Source organism: Grammomys surdaster, unplaced genomic scaffold (genome assembly GCF_004785775.1).
Source record: "Grammomys surdaster isolate TR1022 unplaced genomic scaffold, NIH_TR_1.0 343, whole genome shotgun sequence".
Lineage (NCBI taxonomy): Eukaryota > Metazoa > Chordata > Mammalia > Rodentia > Muridae > Grammomys > Grammomys surdaster.
In genome coordinates, this window is record NW_021604762.1 from 3,757,546 (window position 1) to 3,772,552 (window position 15,007).

The following is a 15,007-nucleotide window of genomic DNA, read 5'->3' on the forward strand; positions in this document are numbered from 1 at the left end:
CTCTGTGTAGCCCTGGCTGTCCTGGAACTCACTCTGTAGACCAGGCTGGCCTCGAACTCAGAAATCCGCCTGCCTCTAACTCCCATGTGCTGGGATCAAAGGCATGCACCACCACTGCCCGGCTTAGTGTTATATCTGGAATACTTAAAATATTTTACTTGCATGAGTTACTTCATCTCTTTTCATAAGTGTTCACACCAAAATCTACTTATTAATACAATATGTTATTTATAGTATCTAGTTTTAAGTCAAAATTAATAAACATTCTGGTTTTACTTTTTCTCTGCGTTCATACTCTAGCCTTTAACTCCTTTCTGTTCACTTCCCAGCCCTCTATGATGCAAGTCTGGTGTGTTCTATGGTTCACAGTCTTCCTAACTATATTTTTAGCACCTCCCCCCCTTCTCTCTCTGTAAGCATTTTGTCTGCATCTGTGCCTTTGCACCATGTGTGTGTTTGTGTGTATGTGTGTGTTTATGTGTGTGTGTGTGTTTGTGTGTTTGTGTGCGCATGTGTGTAGACCAGAAACTGGTGTGGGGTAGGCATCTTTTTCAATTACTACCTCTCATTGAATCTAAAATTATAGGCATGTGCTAACACACCCACCTCTTAAGTAGTTCCTTTGATAAAACTATAAACGGTCTTTCTAGTGTTTAGAACTACCTTGAGCTGGGCACGTAGCTTGCTAGGTGCTTGCTATGCATATGTGAGTCCTTCAGTTTGATTCCCCAGGATCAAATATAATTATTTGGTGATACTTTCCTAGAATCTCACTCTAATCTCCCCCACCTGTCTGTGGCTTCAGCTCCCTGATTTTGGTTTTCTCTATCAAAAGAAATTATATGAAGCGCAGGAGGGATGACTCAGTCATTGAGAGCATATACTGCTCATGCAAAGGACTGGAACTCGGTTCCTAGCAGCAATCTCCAGTGTCTCACAGCTGTCTGTAGCTCCCAACTCAGGGCATCCAGTGCTTTCTTCTGGCCTCAGTGGTAATTGCAGCCACATGTATACACTTCAGCCCCCCGCCCCCTACCCCTGTACACATAATTAAATTTTTTAAAAATCTAAAAAGTTCTGGGCTGGGAACATGGCTCAGCAGTTAAGAACATTGGCTGCTTTTCTAGAGGACCTAGCTTCAATTCCCAACACCTGCATGGCAGCACACAAGTGTCTGTAACTCCAGTCCAGAGGATCTGGCATCCCAACACAGACATACATGCAAGGAAAATACCAATGCAACATAAGATAAATACATCTTTAAAAAAGAAAACCCAAACCCAAAAAGTGGACAGTAGTCAAGAAAGTTCCCCCCCTCTCATATATGTGTGTGTGTGTGTGTGTGTGTGTGTGTGTGTGTGTGTGTGTCTGGCTGGCTGGCTGGCTGTGTCTCTATGTGTCTGTGTGTCTTTGTGTGTAGGCTAGAGACTGGTGTTGGGTAGGTATCGTTTTCAATTACCTCTCATTGGTTGGCTAAACTCATTACCCAAGAAGCCCTGAGTCTGCCTACCTCTACCTCCCCTCCCCTGTACTAGGATTTGTTTTGGGTCTCATTTATCCCAGCTGGCCGTAAACTTGCCTGTGGTTAACGATGGCTTGTACCACTATGCCCACTTTTATGTGGTCTTAGGGCACTCACTCAGAGCTTCCTGCATGCTAAGCAAGCAGTCTGCCAACTGAGTTACATCTCTAGCCCCTGACATAAGTTTTGGTGGTTGTTTCTTGATGTTGAGTATCCAACCCAAGGTCTTACACATTCTGAGCAAGCTCTGTCTGGACTACTACTATATTCTAAGCCATTCTGACATTTGTTATTTCTCTGTAAAAGTTTATTTTTTGAGACATCATCTCTCTGCATAGCCCTGGCTATCTTGGAACTCAGTATGTAGGCAGGCTGGCCTTGAACTCACAGAGATCAGCCTGCTTCTGACTCCTAGGCACTAGCATTAAAGAATTGTGCCATCATATTCTTTTTTTTTTTTTTGGATTGGTTTTTTGAGACAGGGTTTCTCTGTGTAGCCCTGGCTGTCCTGGAACTCACTCTGTAGACCAGGCTAGCCTCGAACTCTCAAACTCAGAAATCTGCCTGTCTCTGCCTCCCAAGTACTGGGATTAAAGCAGCGTGCCATCACTTTCAACCTGAAATTTCTACTTATAGTCGTAGGCTTGTGTATTTTCAGTCTGAAGAAATTATTCCCAGTGATTTTATCCCTCTGAAGTGACTGCCATTTAGCCTTCTCCAGGACAGTCTCGTCGTCTTCACATGTCCCTGGGGTACTTGACTGCCTCTCCCTGTTGGTTATATCTACTCATCCGCTGAGCCTGGGCTCTGGAACTTACATTTATGTACTGGACAACCTTGATCAACTCGACTCGACTCAGAAGCTCCAAACATGGACAGTCAGATTGGGCGGGGGGTATTGCTATTTTTCTGTGTGTAGTATATCCCTAGTACCTTCACTGTTTTGTTTCTTTGTTATTTGGTAACTTTTTCATGTCTTACCTTCCCTAACAAGGGAAGTTGTTTTTACACAAATACATTTCTTCGTAAGAAAACTAGAATCTACAACTGGGAAGAGTAGACCTAATAACCAAACCCCTTTTCCCAAACTGTCCTAAGACATCCTGGTTATTTTCTAACTCAGATCTTATTTTGAAATATTTCTAAATTTAAAAGCCTTTGATATGGGCCAGTGAGATGGCCCGGCTGATAGAGGTACTTCCTGCATAAGCTTGGTGGCCCGAGTTCCACCCTGGGATCCACATGATGGGAGGTGAACCCAAAACCCAAATGTCTTCTGACTTTGACATTGCCATGACTTATGTACACTTGTGCTTACATACAGTGTACACACACACACACACAAATAAATAAAAATTGTTAACTTCTGGTAGCTTGTTTTGCAAATTTGTTTTATTATTATAAGTATTGCTAATTGTTGTTTTTTATATTTATAGTCAAAGTTTCTAATCACGATGGCTATATTCTTTCCTTAATAGAAAGTGGAGCAGTTCCAAAGAGGAAAGACCCCTTAACACATGCTAGTAATTCATTGCCTCGATCAAAAACTGTCATGAAAAGCGGATCCGCAGGGCTTTCCGGTCACCACAGGGCGCCTAGTTGCAGTGGCTTATCCATGGTTTCTGGAGCAAGACCAGGACCTGGTCCTGCAGCTGCCACACATAAGGTACTCTACACTAGTGAGTGTAGTGTGTTTGAAAGGAGAAAACTTGGTTATGCTTGCTTCATTGTATTAGTTCTCTATAATACAGAATTGATTGGTTTCCACAGGGTTACATATAACCTTTTAATTTGCAAAAACTATTTGCTATTAAATAAAAATATTAATGTAGTTCCTTTGAGAATAATTAGATATTTTATATTGTTTACTTTCCAAGTCTTTTTAGTATAATTTTGTATATGACATCTTTTTAAAAATTATTGTTTTCTACCTATATGCGTGCCTGCATGCTTGAAGAGAGTACCAGATCTCAATATAAATGTTCATGAGCCACCATGTGGTTACTGGGAATTGAACTCAAGACTTCTGGAAGAACAGCCAGTGCTCTTAACCTCTGAGCTATATCTCCACTTCTGTATATGTCATTTTAATTCTAGTTTTAGATTTCAGATTGTATCAATTTTATAACATTAGACATACCTAGAATTTTGTTGTAATTTTTTTTCCTAAGACAGGGTTTCTCTGTTGCCCTTGCTAGCCTAGAGCTGTTCCTGTAGACCAGGCTGGGTTCAAACTCAGAGATCTGTCTGCCTCTGCCTCTTGAGTGCTGCATGTTGTAACTCTAGGAAGAATCAAAGTTATATAACTTTTCTTTCAGAGTCTTTGGCTTTAAAAAAATATACGTATTTATTTCTGTGTATTTGTGTGTGTATGTGTGTGTGTACAGCTGAAGGCTAGAAAAGAGCATTAGGTGTCTGTCTGTTCCTTTGAGGAAGAGTCTATACTCCAACCTCAATCTCTCAAGCTTGTATTCTCTTTGCTAGGCTGGAAGCCAGCAAGCCATAGTGATCATCCACTTTCCCTTGCCTCCTTCAGAATTGGAGCTATAGGCATGTACAGGGTGACTGGAGTGTTGCGTGAGTGCTACTACCCAAACTTCAGTCCTTAGGATTTTCCAGTATAAGTTCTAACTGCTGAGTCATTTCTGTGTCTTGCCTTTGTCTTTTATGTGACTGAATCTCTGGATAAAATTTATTAGCCCTCTTCATGCCAAATTTCATTCTATAGTGAATATAATTTTGAGCCAAATAATCTTTACAGTCTTAGATTACTTTTTTCTTTGAGTCTGCTTCTGTGTGAGACTACAGGTAGATGTCAGATAACTTCCTCAGCCACTTCCCACAGCACACCTGGAGCTCACACACTGTGCTAGAGCAGTGGTCTCTGAGCTCCAGGGAGCTGCCTGTTTCTGCCCTTGAGAACTGGCAACAGATCTACTCCACATGCCTGGCTTACATAGTGGTTGGCATCTAAACTTGGGGTCTTATGGTTGTACAGCAAGCATCCCACTAACCGAGCATCTCCACAGCTTCATAGTTTCCCTTGTTTTTTTTTTTATTAAATTCTATTATCATTTAGGGTGATTTATGAGTGAGAAGTCTTAAGTTGTTTTACATTAAATTTTGTGTCCTTCAAGGGTACTCCAAAACCAAATAGAACCAACAAGCCTTCTACACCCACAACTGCAGTTCGGAAAAAGAAAGACTTGAAAAATTTTAGGAATGTGGACAGCAATCTTGCTAACCTCATAATGAATGAAATTGTTGACAAGTAAGTTTGGCAAGCATTTCAGCTTGTATTTATTTTTATTTATAAAAGACATATGTATGTTACATAATAAACATTTTGTTTGCTTTCATACTTAACTTTTATGGTTGTTTTGAAGAATCTGCTAATAAACAAGATTCCTAGTTGACATGGAAATGACTGTTAGAGTAGTCTGCCACATTTAAGTAACTGAACAATATTTCTGTTGTGAAATTAACTGATTTGTATTTCTTAGTGGGACAGCTGTTAAATTTGATGATATAGCTGGTCAGGAACTGGCAAAACAAGCGTTGCAAGAGATTGTCATTCTTCCTTCTCTTCGACCTGAGGTAAGGATTACATTATCAAATTTATTAATTCATATTAAATAATTCCAAGCTCAGTGTTTTAAAAAAAATACATGAAAGCCTGGGGATGTACCAAGCATCCAGCCGAGGAAGCTAAGGCAGGGGCATCTTGAGCTTGAGAACCCAGTGTGGGTTCCATAGAGAATTCTGGGCCAGCCTAGGCTATAATATAGCATGACCCGTTTAACTCCTTCCTCACAAAAAGGCATCACATTTGTTATTGTTAGCTTCTTAAAGGAGATGAGAATGAGTGTAAGATATTCTGAGTCCATTTTTAACTTTTATGAGAAAAGTAGATAGTCATGATATAATTTTTTTAAAAATTGAGATATTAGAAACTGCTTCCCCTCCCCACCCCCAGGGTTAAGTTAAACCTAAGGCTTGCAAGTCAGGTGGATACCTCTTAGCCCTATCCTAGTCCCAAGATTTACAATTAAGATCTTTGAACATGCCAGGCAGTGGTGGCGCACACCTTTAATCCCAGCACTTGGGAGGCAGAGGCAGGCGGATTTCTGAGTTCGAGGCCAGCCTGGTCTACAGAGTGAGTTTTCCAGGACAGCCAGGACTACACAGAGAAACCCTGTCTTGAAAAAACCAATAATAATAATAATAATAATAATAATAATACAAATAAAATAACTGAACAAAGGGGAAATTCAGGTAAAATAATTCTTTAAGTCTGAAGAGCAAGTAACTATTTTTCAGTGTACTAATTTGCCAGGATATTAACAGATAGCCAGTGAATAATGAATGGGAATCTGGCTTATCTCATATTTGCAGTCATTAAAGGAAATGGAAAATCTTTAAGTTACTAATTAAAGTTTGGTTTGCTGTATATGCCACTGTTCTGGAGTTTTTGAAGTCAACTAGCATATTTATTGTGGTCCAGTGATACTGCAAGGAATCATTTTGAGTACCCATTTCTGGATCACACTCCTGTCTTATTGACTAGCTCCTCACCACCTAGTGGAAGTCCTGTTGTGTGGCACACTGGGATGGATGACCAGCCCAGTGGGTGTCCCAAGCATCTATGGCTGTTTCTCTCAGGCATTTGTGTCCTCTGTGGTGGTCATCACTTATGGACACCGACTAAACTAGAAGTTATTCCTGGGGATTGCTTTTCCAGTTCATAGGCTTTTATTTTTCTTTTCTACTTTTTTTTGTTTGTTTTTCTTTTCTGGATGAGGTTTCAGAATATTGTCCAGGATGGTCTTGAAATCATGGTCTCTAGTAGTTCTCTCTCCTTCAGCCTCTTAGTAACCAGGACTATGACCTCTCCCCATCAGGTCCACTTTTGTCTATTTAGTACTTATCATTCCAAGTTAAAATCACCAGTTTGACATTTAAATGTAACCAATAGTTACTCTCATAAAATGAGAGTTAAGACAGAAACAGAAAACATTTGTCTTTTATGAACCAAATTTATGTCATTGGTCCAGCTAGGGTCCCTTGGGGAACATACTGTAGCTTATAGAATGAGCTACAGGTAAAGCCTCAGATGATAATTTATAGGCTGAGTAGCAACGCAATAGACTGAACATTGATTAAAGGCAGCTTGTTACAGAGGGAATCATACAATTGCAGAGCTAAAGAGAACAACCATAAGGCCTGTTGTGTGGCACACACCTATCCCAGCATTTGGTAAAAGCAGGTGGATCTCTTGGTTTGAGGCTAACTGAGGCTACGTGAATTCTAGGCAAGTCAGGGCTACATAATAAAACAGCCCTCCTTCATGCAAGCCCTCCAATGCCCCCACAAAGATGTTTTTAGATAGCAGGTGATACATACTTGACATGTTGACAAGTCTGGATAAGCTCTCTGGAGTCCTCGCTGTAACCAGCTCCTGTTTTTTAAAGTTGTTCACAGGGCTCAGAGCTCCTGCCAGAGGCTTGTTACTCTTCGGTCCCCCAGGAAATGGGAAAACAATGCTGGTAAGAGTGTCATCAAGGTTGGGGATTCTAGAGATATTAGGGATCCTGTGAAAAGAGCTGTATATCGTTCCCAAGCATATTGTCTATGTCTTACTGTTGTAGTATACTTTATGAGTTTTTTAGTTTCATGGAAACCCATGTATAACCCTCAGTAGCATGTTTTTGGTTTTGTTTTGCAGAAGTACTTTACTGAGGATCTGTCTAATAACTTTTAGAATTTTTCCCATCTTAACAAGTTTGTTTGACTAATTAGTATGCTATTGGTCTTCTTGTAGTATCCTTTTGACAAAGGCTTTTACCAGTAACTGAATACCTATATTTATATTATTCTTTTGTAAAAACAGAAAGATATTAAAGGCATGGTAGCACACACCTTAATCCCAGCACTGAAGAGGCAGAGGCAGGAGGATCTAGTCTGCATAGTCAGTTCCAGACCTGCCATGGCTATACAGTGAGATGTGGTCTCAAACAACAAAACCAAATAGAAAAAGAATAAATCTTTGTTCCTGTTTAACTTTCCCTGGCCAGTATCTTCCTACCAAAGAGAAGAGAATCCCTCCCTAATTCCCCCTCTGAAAGAAACACAGTGTGTAGAGTCTTTGCTCATAGCAGATGCTGGGAGTCATGTTTCTTTCATTTCTAGAGACTCTGTTGTGGTACTTTAATGATCTGAAACAAGCACCTTTTAAACACTCGGAATATTGAACTAATATATTTACTCTTCTGATCTTAAAGGCTAAAGCAGTAGCTGCAGAATCTAATGCGACCTTTTTCAATATAAGTGCTGCAAGTTTAACTTCAAAATACGTAAGTGTTCTTTTCCTGTATTTTTGTGCTTTTAAATTGCTGTCTTAAATGCTATTACTTTAAATAAAATGATAACATTACAGAAAATTGTTTTTCTGTGAGTTTTATGACTGTTGTTTATGTATATTGAATATCAGTCTTCATGGTACAAAGCTATATGAACTTTGTAGCTATTTTAAAATTAGAATTATGTTGTTGAATACTTTCATAGTTTGGTAGGCCTAGCTTAACAAAGTGCCATAAGTTGGCCAGATCAAATACCAGAAATTTATTGCACAAAGAAGTGGGATGTAGAAATACATATTTAAGGGGCTGAAGAGATGGCTCAGTGGTTAAGAGCACTGTCTGCTCTGCCAGAGGACCTGAGTTCAATTCCCAGCAACCACATGGTGGTTCACAACCCTCTGTAATGGGATCCGATGCCGCCTTCTAGTGTGTGTCTAAAGACAGCTGCAGTGTACTCATATAAATAAAAAATAAATCTTAAAAAAAGGAAATACATATTTAGGCCTCTGGAAGTCCAAGATTGATGTTAACAGTGATAATACCTTTTGGGAGCCACAGGATTGAGTAAACACGTCTCTCCTAGTTTCTGATGATGTGCTGACAATCAGACACCAAGGCAGTTCAACACTGAACAACAAAACACTGACACCAAGGTAGTTCTTGGCTTGCTGATGTCTCACTCTGATCTCTTGTGAGTTCAAATTTCCATGTGTTATAAGAAATACAGCCTCATCACTAGAGTCAGGCTCACTTTAATGACCTCAGCTGAATTTGACCATATGTATGGATGCTACTTCCAAATGGAGTCTCATTCAGAAATACCAGAGGTAGGGCTTCAGTATATTTGGGGGCAACATAATTCAGGCTGTAGTAAATATCATGACAGCTACTTTAGCTTCCTAGCGTGGCTATCTAAAGGGCTACCTAGTGTGTAAGAACAGGACTTGGGATGAACTGAATATTCCCTGCTCTTTGACTCCAGATCAAGAGATGACATAAGATTTTCCCTGTTTTATTTTTGTTTTTTGTTTTTTCTGTTTATTTGAGACAGGCTTCTCTTTGTTGCCCTGCTGTTTTGAAACTCACCATTTAGACCAGGCTGGCCTCGTACACTGTAGGATTGTGAAATAGTTTTCATTAAACTTCAGTTTGCAAAAGGAAATAGTATGTTTTCTAACACATTGTAATATATTATGAGATCATGGAGTTAAATTTTGAATTATGATCATTTAAAAACTACAATACCGTTACATTTTATGTGTGTAAGAATACATCATACATCATACCTTGTAGGTGGGAGAAGGGGAGAAGTTGGTGAGAGCTCTCTTTGCTGTGGCTCGAGAACTTCAGCCGTCTATCATTTTTATAGGTAAGTAGGTTTCAAGACAGTGGTCTGTTTGTTTGTTTATTTATTTGTTGGTTTACTTATTTATTTGTGGTTTTTCGAGACAGGGTTTCTCTGTGTAGTCCTGGCTGTCCTGGAACTCACACTGTAGACCAGGCTGGCCTCGAACTCTTGAACTCAGAAATCCGCCTGCCTCTGCCTCCCAAGTGCTGGGATTAAAGGCGTGCGCCACCACTGCCCAGCCAGGACAGTGTTTTAAAGAATGACTTCAGTAGGATTTTTTAAAAATGTTTTTAATGATTTATTTATTGTATGTACATTGGTGTTTGACTGCTTGTATGTAATGTGTGAGGGGATCAGATCCCCTGAAACTGGAGTTACAGACAGGTGTGAGCTGCTGTGTGAGTACTCGGTCCTTAGGAAAAGCAGCCAGTGCTCTTAACCACTGACCCACCTATCTCTCCAGCTCCCAGCAGGACTACTAATAAGTAGCAAACTAGATGAACATTAAAATGACTTGCTTAGATTCCTCCTAAACTCTTTTCCTTGTATTGCTTCTAGATGAAGTTGATAGTCTTCTGTGTGAGAGAAGAGAAGGGGAGCATGATGCTAGCAGACGACTGAAAACAGAATTTTTAATAGAATTTGATGGGGTAAGTTAATATACTTATATATAACACACACACATATACATATATATAAACTATTTATTTTATCGTGTGTATTTGCCTGCATGAGTTTATGAGCACCATATGTGCTCAGGAGCCAGCATAAGATCCTCTGGAACTGGAGTTACCTGTGGCTGTGAGCTGCCAGATGGGTGCTGGGAACTGAATCAAGTCTTCTGCAAAAGCAACAACTGCTCTTAACCTTTGACCCATCTTTCTAATCCCTAATTATATTTTTAACTATGGCAGTATTTTAATATGTATACTTTCCTATTAAGTGACCTAAACTATAAATACATGTATGTATAATATCTCTTTTTATTTTATCTAAAATACTGATAAACTTTTTTGGCTTACAGGTGCAATCTGCTGGAGATGACAGAGTACTCGTAATGGGTGCAACTAATAGGCCCCAAGAGCTTGATGAAGCCGTTCTCAGGTAGTGAGATGCACTTATGACAGATTTGTTTTGTGTGTTCATCTTCCATCTATCTCCTTGGCTGGCCTGGAACTCAGAGATCTGCCTGCTTTTTTTAAGATTCATTAATTTATTTATTTTATGTATATGAGTACACTGTCACTGTCTTCAGACACACCAGAAGAGGGCATCAGATCCCATTACAGATGGTTGTGAGCAACCATGTGGTTTCTGGGAACTGAACTCAGGACCTCTGGGAGGGCAGTCAGTACCCTTAACTGCTGAGCCATCTCTCCAGCCCTCATTAAATTTATTTTTATTTCATGGACATTGGTGTTCTGCTTGCGTGTATGTCTGTGAGAGTGTCAGATCTCCTGGAACTGGAGTTACAGACAGTTGTCAGCTGCCATGTGGATGCTGGGAATTGAACCTGGGTCCTTTGGAAGGATAGCCAGTGCTTTTAACCACTGAGCCATCTCTCCAGCACCTTTTTCTTCTTCTTCAAGGCAAGGTTTCTCTGTATAGCTCTGGCTGTCCTGAATTCACTCTGTAGACCAGGCTGGCCTCAAACTCAGAGTTCCTGCCTCTGCCTTCCAAAATGTCATTGCCTCTACCACCTGGCAGCACACCTTACCATCTTGTTATGTTTTGTGGGAGGCTCTCTGCTCTTGTGTTTAAGCAAACTTAACCCTTCATGCTGGAAAACAAATCTTTGACTCAGTATTAAGTTCCTAGATTTCCTTTTCTCAAGGCATATATAACATTACTTCATTGTTTCTATGATGGCTCTTGATAGAGTAGACTTCTTGTAGCCATATTGATTTTCATGGCCTCTTATACACACACACACAGCACCTGCTGAGTTCACTTGGTGTTGCTCACGTGTGTATGTGTCTAGGGCTGACTGCATGGGATTGCATAATAGGGGCAGCTGTCCCTGAAGAAGATTGTTTCTTCCTGTTTCAGCAGGCTTTAATTACCTGTAGCTCTTCACCTAGGGCCTTGTGAGAGTTTTCCCATCCACATTGCATGTTAATTAGGGGTGGTGTCATTTTTCAGGTCTTGTTTTAGGCAGTCATTGAAATTTCATGGGTGCAGTTTCCCTGTCATTCTTTTTTTAAATCACATATGGAAGCTGAAGATATCTTTCCAGAATCTGCTGGCTCTTTCTACCGCATAATGTTGAAGATCAAATTAAGGTCTTAGTGCCAAGTACTTTTTAATTCTCTGGCCCTGGTATCACTATGAGGTGCCACCCAAGTGTTTGGTGGCTGTGGTCACTGTCCACCCTGTGTACTGCCACCTAGCTGGAGCAACTCTGGACAGCTGATAGGCCTCGGCTACATCAGGGTTATATTTAAATTGCCTTTATTTAAACCTAATGAAGACTGTACTGCATACAATGTAACTGAGCTATATTTTAAGGCTTGCTTTTATTATTTTTAAATTATGTGTATATGTGTGTTATCTGTGTGTCCTAGGAAGCCAGAAGCCAGAGGCCTAGGAACTTCTGGAACTAGAATTACAGGAAGTGTTGAGCTTCCATGTGGGTGCTGGGAATTGAACTTGGGGCCACTGGAAGAAGAGCTAGTGCTCTTAACCATTCAGCCATCTCTCTAGCCCTGTTTCTGTAATCTTTCATTTTTAGTTGTTTTCTGATTCAGTTAAACAGAAGGCTCTTTATTCTACTGGTTATGTCAGCTATCGTTTGTTTTTAAAATATCATTGCTATTAAAATACACATATAAAATGATAGACTTAATTTAACCATCTGCTTAATTAGAGATTTTTAAGAGAGAAGGAAAAAAATAACAACCAAGTCTGGAGACTCAGCCTTATCATCCAAGGTACTTGGAAGGCTGAGGCAAGAGAGCCACAAGTTCAAGGCCTGCTTTTACTTCAGAGTAGGTCAGTGCCAACCTGGGCAACTTTCTGAGAATATGTCTTAAGATAAAGAAAGAAGGGCCTGCCAGGGATTAAATCAGCAAAAAAGGGGTTGTCTAGCATGCGTGAGGCCATAGGTTCAATTGCAGGTGAACCACTGTTCTAAAAGAAGTACAAATATCTTTTGATATTAGTAACGGATAACTTTCAGTTGCCTTATAGATTATACTTAGTTTTTTCCCATCAGTTGTTTTTGAGCTGAGTTACCTATAATTTATATTTCTAATTTGATTTGTTTTTAGGCGTTTCATTAAACGGGTATATGTGTCGTTACCAAATGAGGAGGTATGTATATTTATATTTCAACTTTTTACTAAAGTAAAGACAAGTACCATCCTGACAGTATTGTGTTTTGTAATTCTGTGGTATAGACATTTTGAAAACAGTCTGTTGGGGTTGGAGAGATGGCTCAACAGTTAAGAATACTCACTGACTGTTCTTCCAGAGGAACAGTGTTCAATTCCCTGAACTCATGGGTGGCTCTCAACTGTGACTCCAGTTCCAGGAGATTCAACATCTTCTGGTCTCCACAGGCAGTGCACATATGTGGTACACATATATACATACATGTGAGATGAAAATAAATCTTAAAAGAAAAAGAAAGCTTGTCAGTTTCTTAAAACCATAACTATGCTGGGTAGTGGTACCTGCCTTTAATCCCAGCACTTTTGAGGCAGAGACAAGAAGGTCTCTGTGAGTTTGAGGCCAGTCTGGCCTACAGAATGAATTCCAAGACAGGGCTACACAGAGAAACTGTAATAACCATAAACTTAAATAAGATCCAACAATATCTGAACATTAACCCAAGAGAAATGGAAACTTCCACATGGGGGGAAGACATGCTCAGTAATATCAGAGCAACTGTCTTCATCCCTTCAACATGCAAAATATGAAGTTCACTGACTGCTTAATGAAAAAAGTGAGTATGATTTAGCTCAGAAATTTTTTATTTAATTATCCGGGGCTTGGGATCTAGCTCAGAAATCGAGTACCTGCCCAGCATGTAGGGTCCTGAGTTTGAAAAAACTCATCAGCATACATATTACATCAGAAATATGAGCAAATCTCAAAAACAGTAAGTGAGAGGGACCATATGCAAACTAGTTCTGTGTGATTTTATTTATTTTATTGTTTTATTTACTTATTTTCTTTAAAATATATGTGTATTAAAAGGTGATACATACTTTTAAAATAGGTATTTTGTCTATTGTGTGTCTGTACACCATGTGTGTACTTGAGCCCTAGACAGGCCAGAAGAAGAGGTCAGATCTCCTGCAACTGGAATTGCAGATAATTATGAGCTGTCATGTGGGTTCTAGGAATAGAACCTAGGTCCTCTGGAAGATGAGCCAGTGCTCTTAACCACTGAGCATCTCTCCAGCCCCGATTTTATTCCTTTTAAATTAAACATTTAAAAAAGTCAGATTTCTAGAAACAGTCAGATCAGTGGTTGGAGAGGAAAGGAGGTAGGAGTGGGGATTAATTACAAATTGCATGGGTGAACTTCCAGGGGGTGACAAATGCTCTAAAGCTTTACTGTGGCAATGCTTTCACAATTCTGTGTAATTGAAAGTTATTTAAATTATGTAACTATAATGAATAGAATCTTTGCTCTATAAATCATTTGTCACTGACCTTTTTTAAAAACATCGTGTTTCTTGGAGCGGGAAAGATCATTGGCTACTCTTGCCAAATGGGCTGGGTTCCCAGAACCCACACGGCAGCTCACAGCCCACTGCAATTCCAGCTTGAGAGGATCGGATACCCTTCTTTGGCTTCTGTAGGAACAAGACACACATACAGTACACATATATACATTTAGAGAAATACTCATATATACAAAGTAAAAATAAATAAATCTTTTTTAAAATTTGTAGTTTTCTAGTTCAGGCCTGTAGTATCCTTGCTAGTAATATCAGCTGCTCCAAGGGAGCATTGCATTTCATTATATGTAACGGGCACAAGTTAGATCCAAGGTAACAGTCAGGAACTGATTCTAGAATAGTACAGTAGGCCAATTCTTAGTTTATTAAATAACACAAGTCAGATTTTATAATTCTGTTATCAAATTAGGCTTTATTTATAATTCTTTAATATTTATTTCCAGACAAGACTACTTCTACTTAAAAACCTATTATGTAAACAAGGAAGTCCACTGACCCAAAAAGAACTTGCACAACTTGCTAGGTAAGTAGTTTCATTCATCTGATTCATGGTCTTATGGCATCTGTTTCATTTGTAAAGATTTTTCTTTCTGTGCTGTTTAAAATAAGGTAATATGAAAGTTGTATAAATAGACCATGGTGATGGTGATACATACCTTTAATCCCAACTGGGAGGCAGAGACTGGCAGAGCCTAGTCTATAGCTCTAGTTCCAGGACAGCCAGGGCTACAAGGAGAAATCTTGTCTTAAAAAAACAAAACAAAACAAATGTTAAAACAACCTTATTTGAAGTGTGCAATTCATTTAGAGAAAACTTTTTTTCCTTATGTTTTACTTCCTTTATTTTCTTCCTAATAATAGAATTTCTGTCTATTAGACCTGTACTAAATAGATAATGACAATATTATATTCTTTCTATAAATGAAGTTTATAAATGATATTAAAATAATTTGAAAAGTAAAATCAAATCCCTTCACTAGTTGAGACAAACACAGATACATTCATATATACTTGCTTTTTTATATTAGGTGGAATCTCTCTTGTCATCTGAAAACATACTTGTAAACACAGTGTGGATACCTTTTTT

The 15,007-nt window shown here is 39.2% G+C and overlaps 1 protein-coding gene across 2 annotated transcripts in view; it reads left to right on the plus strand.

The window, feature by feature from the left end:
- Spast (spastin) overlaps positions 1–15,007 on the plus strand; it is a 47,750-nt gene that overhangs the window by 21,069 nt on the left and 11,674 nt on the right. For both annotated transcript variants that reach the window (XM_028778980.1, XM_028778981.1), the window contains exons 5-14: positions 3,001–3,188; positions 4,660–4,793; positions 5,026–5,119; positions 6,994–7,068; positions 7,804–7,875; positions 9,175–9,250; positions 9,788–9,879; positions 10,254–10,333; positions 12,499–12,541; positions 14,364–14,443. In XM_028778980.1, coding sequence (XP_028634813.1) covers positions 3,001–3,188; positions 4,660–4,793; positions 5,026–5,119; positions 6,994–7,068; positions 7,804–7,875; positions 9,175–9,250; positions 9,788–9,879; positions 10,254–10,333; positions 12,499–12,541; positions 14,364–14,443 — 934 coding nt within the window. The remainder of the gene's footprint in view (positions 1–3,000; positions 3,189–4,659; positions 4,794–5,025; positions 5,120–6,993; positions 7,069–7,803; positions 7,876–9,174; positions 9,251–9,787; positions 9,880–10,253; positions 10,334–12,498; positions 12,542–14,363; positions 14,444–15,007) is intronic.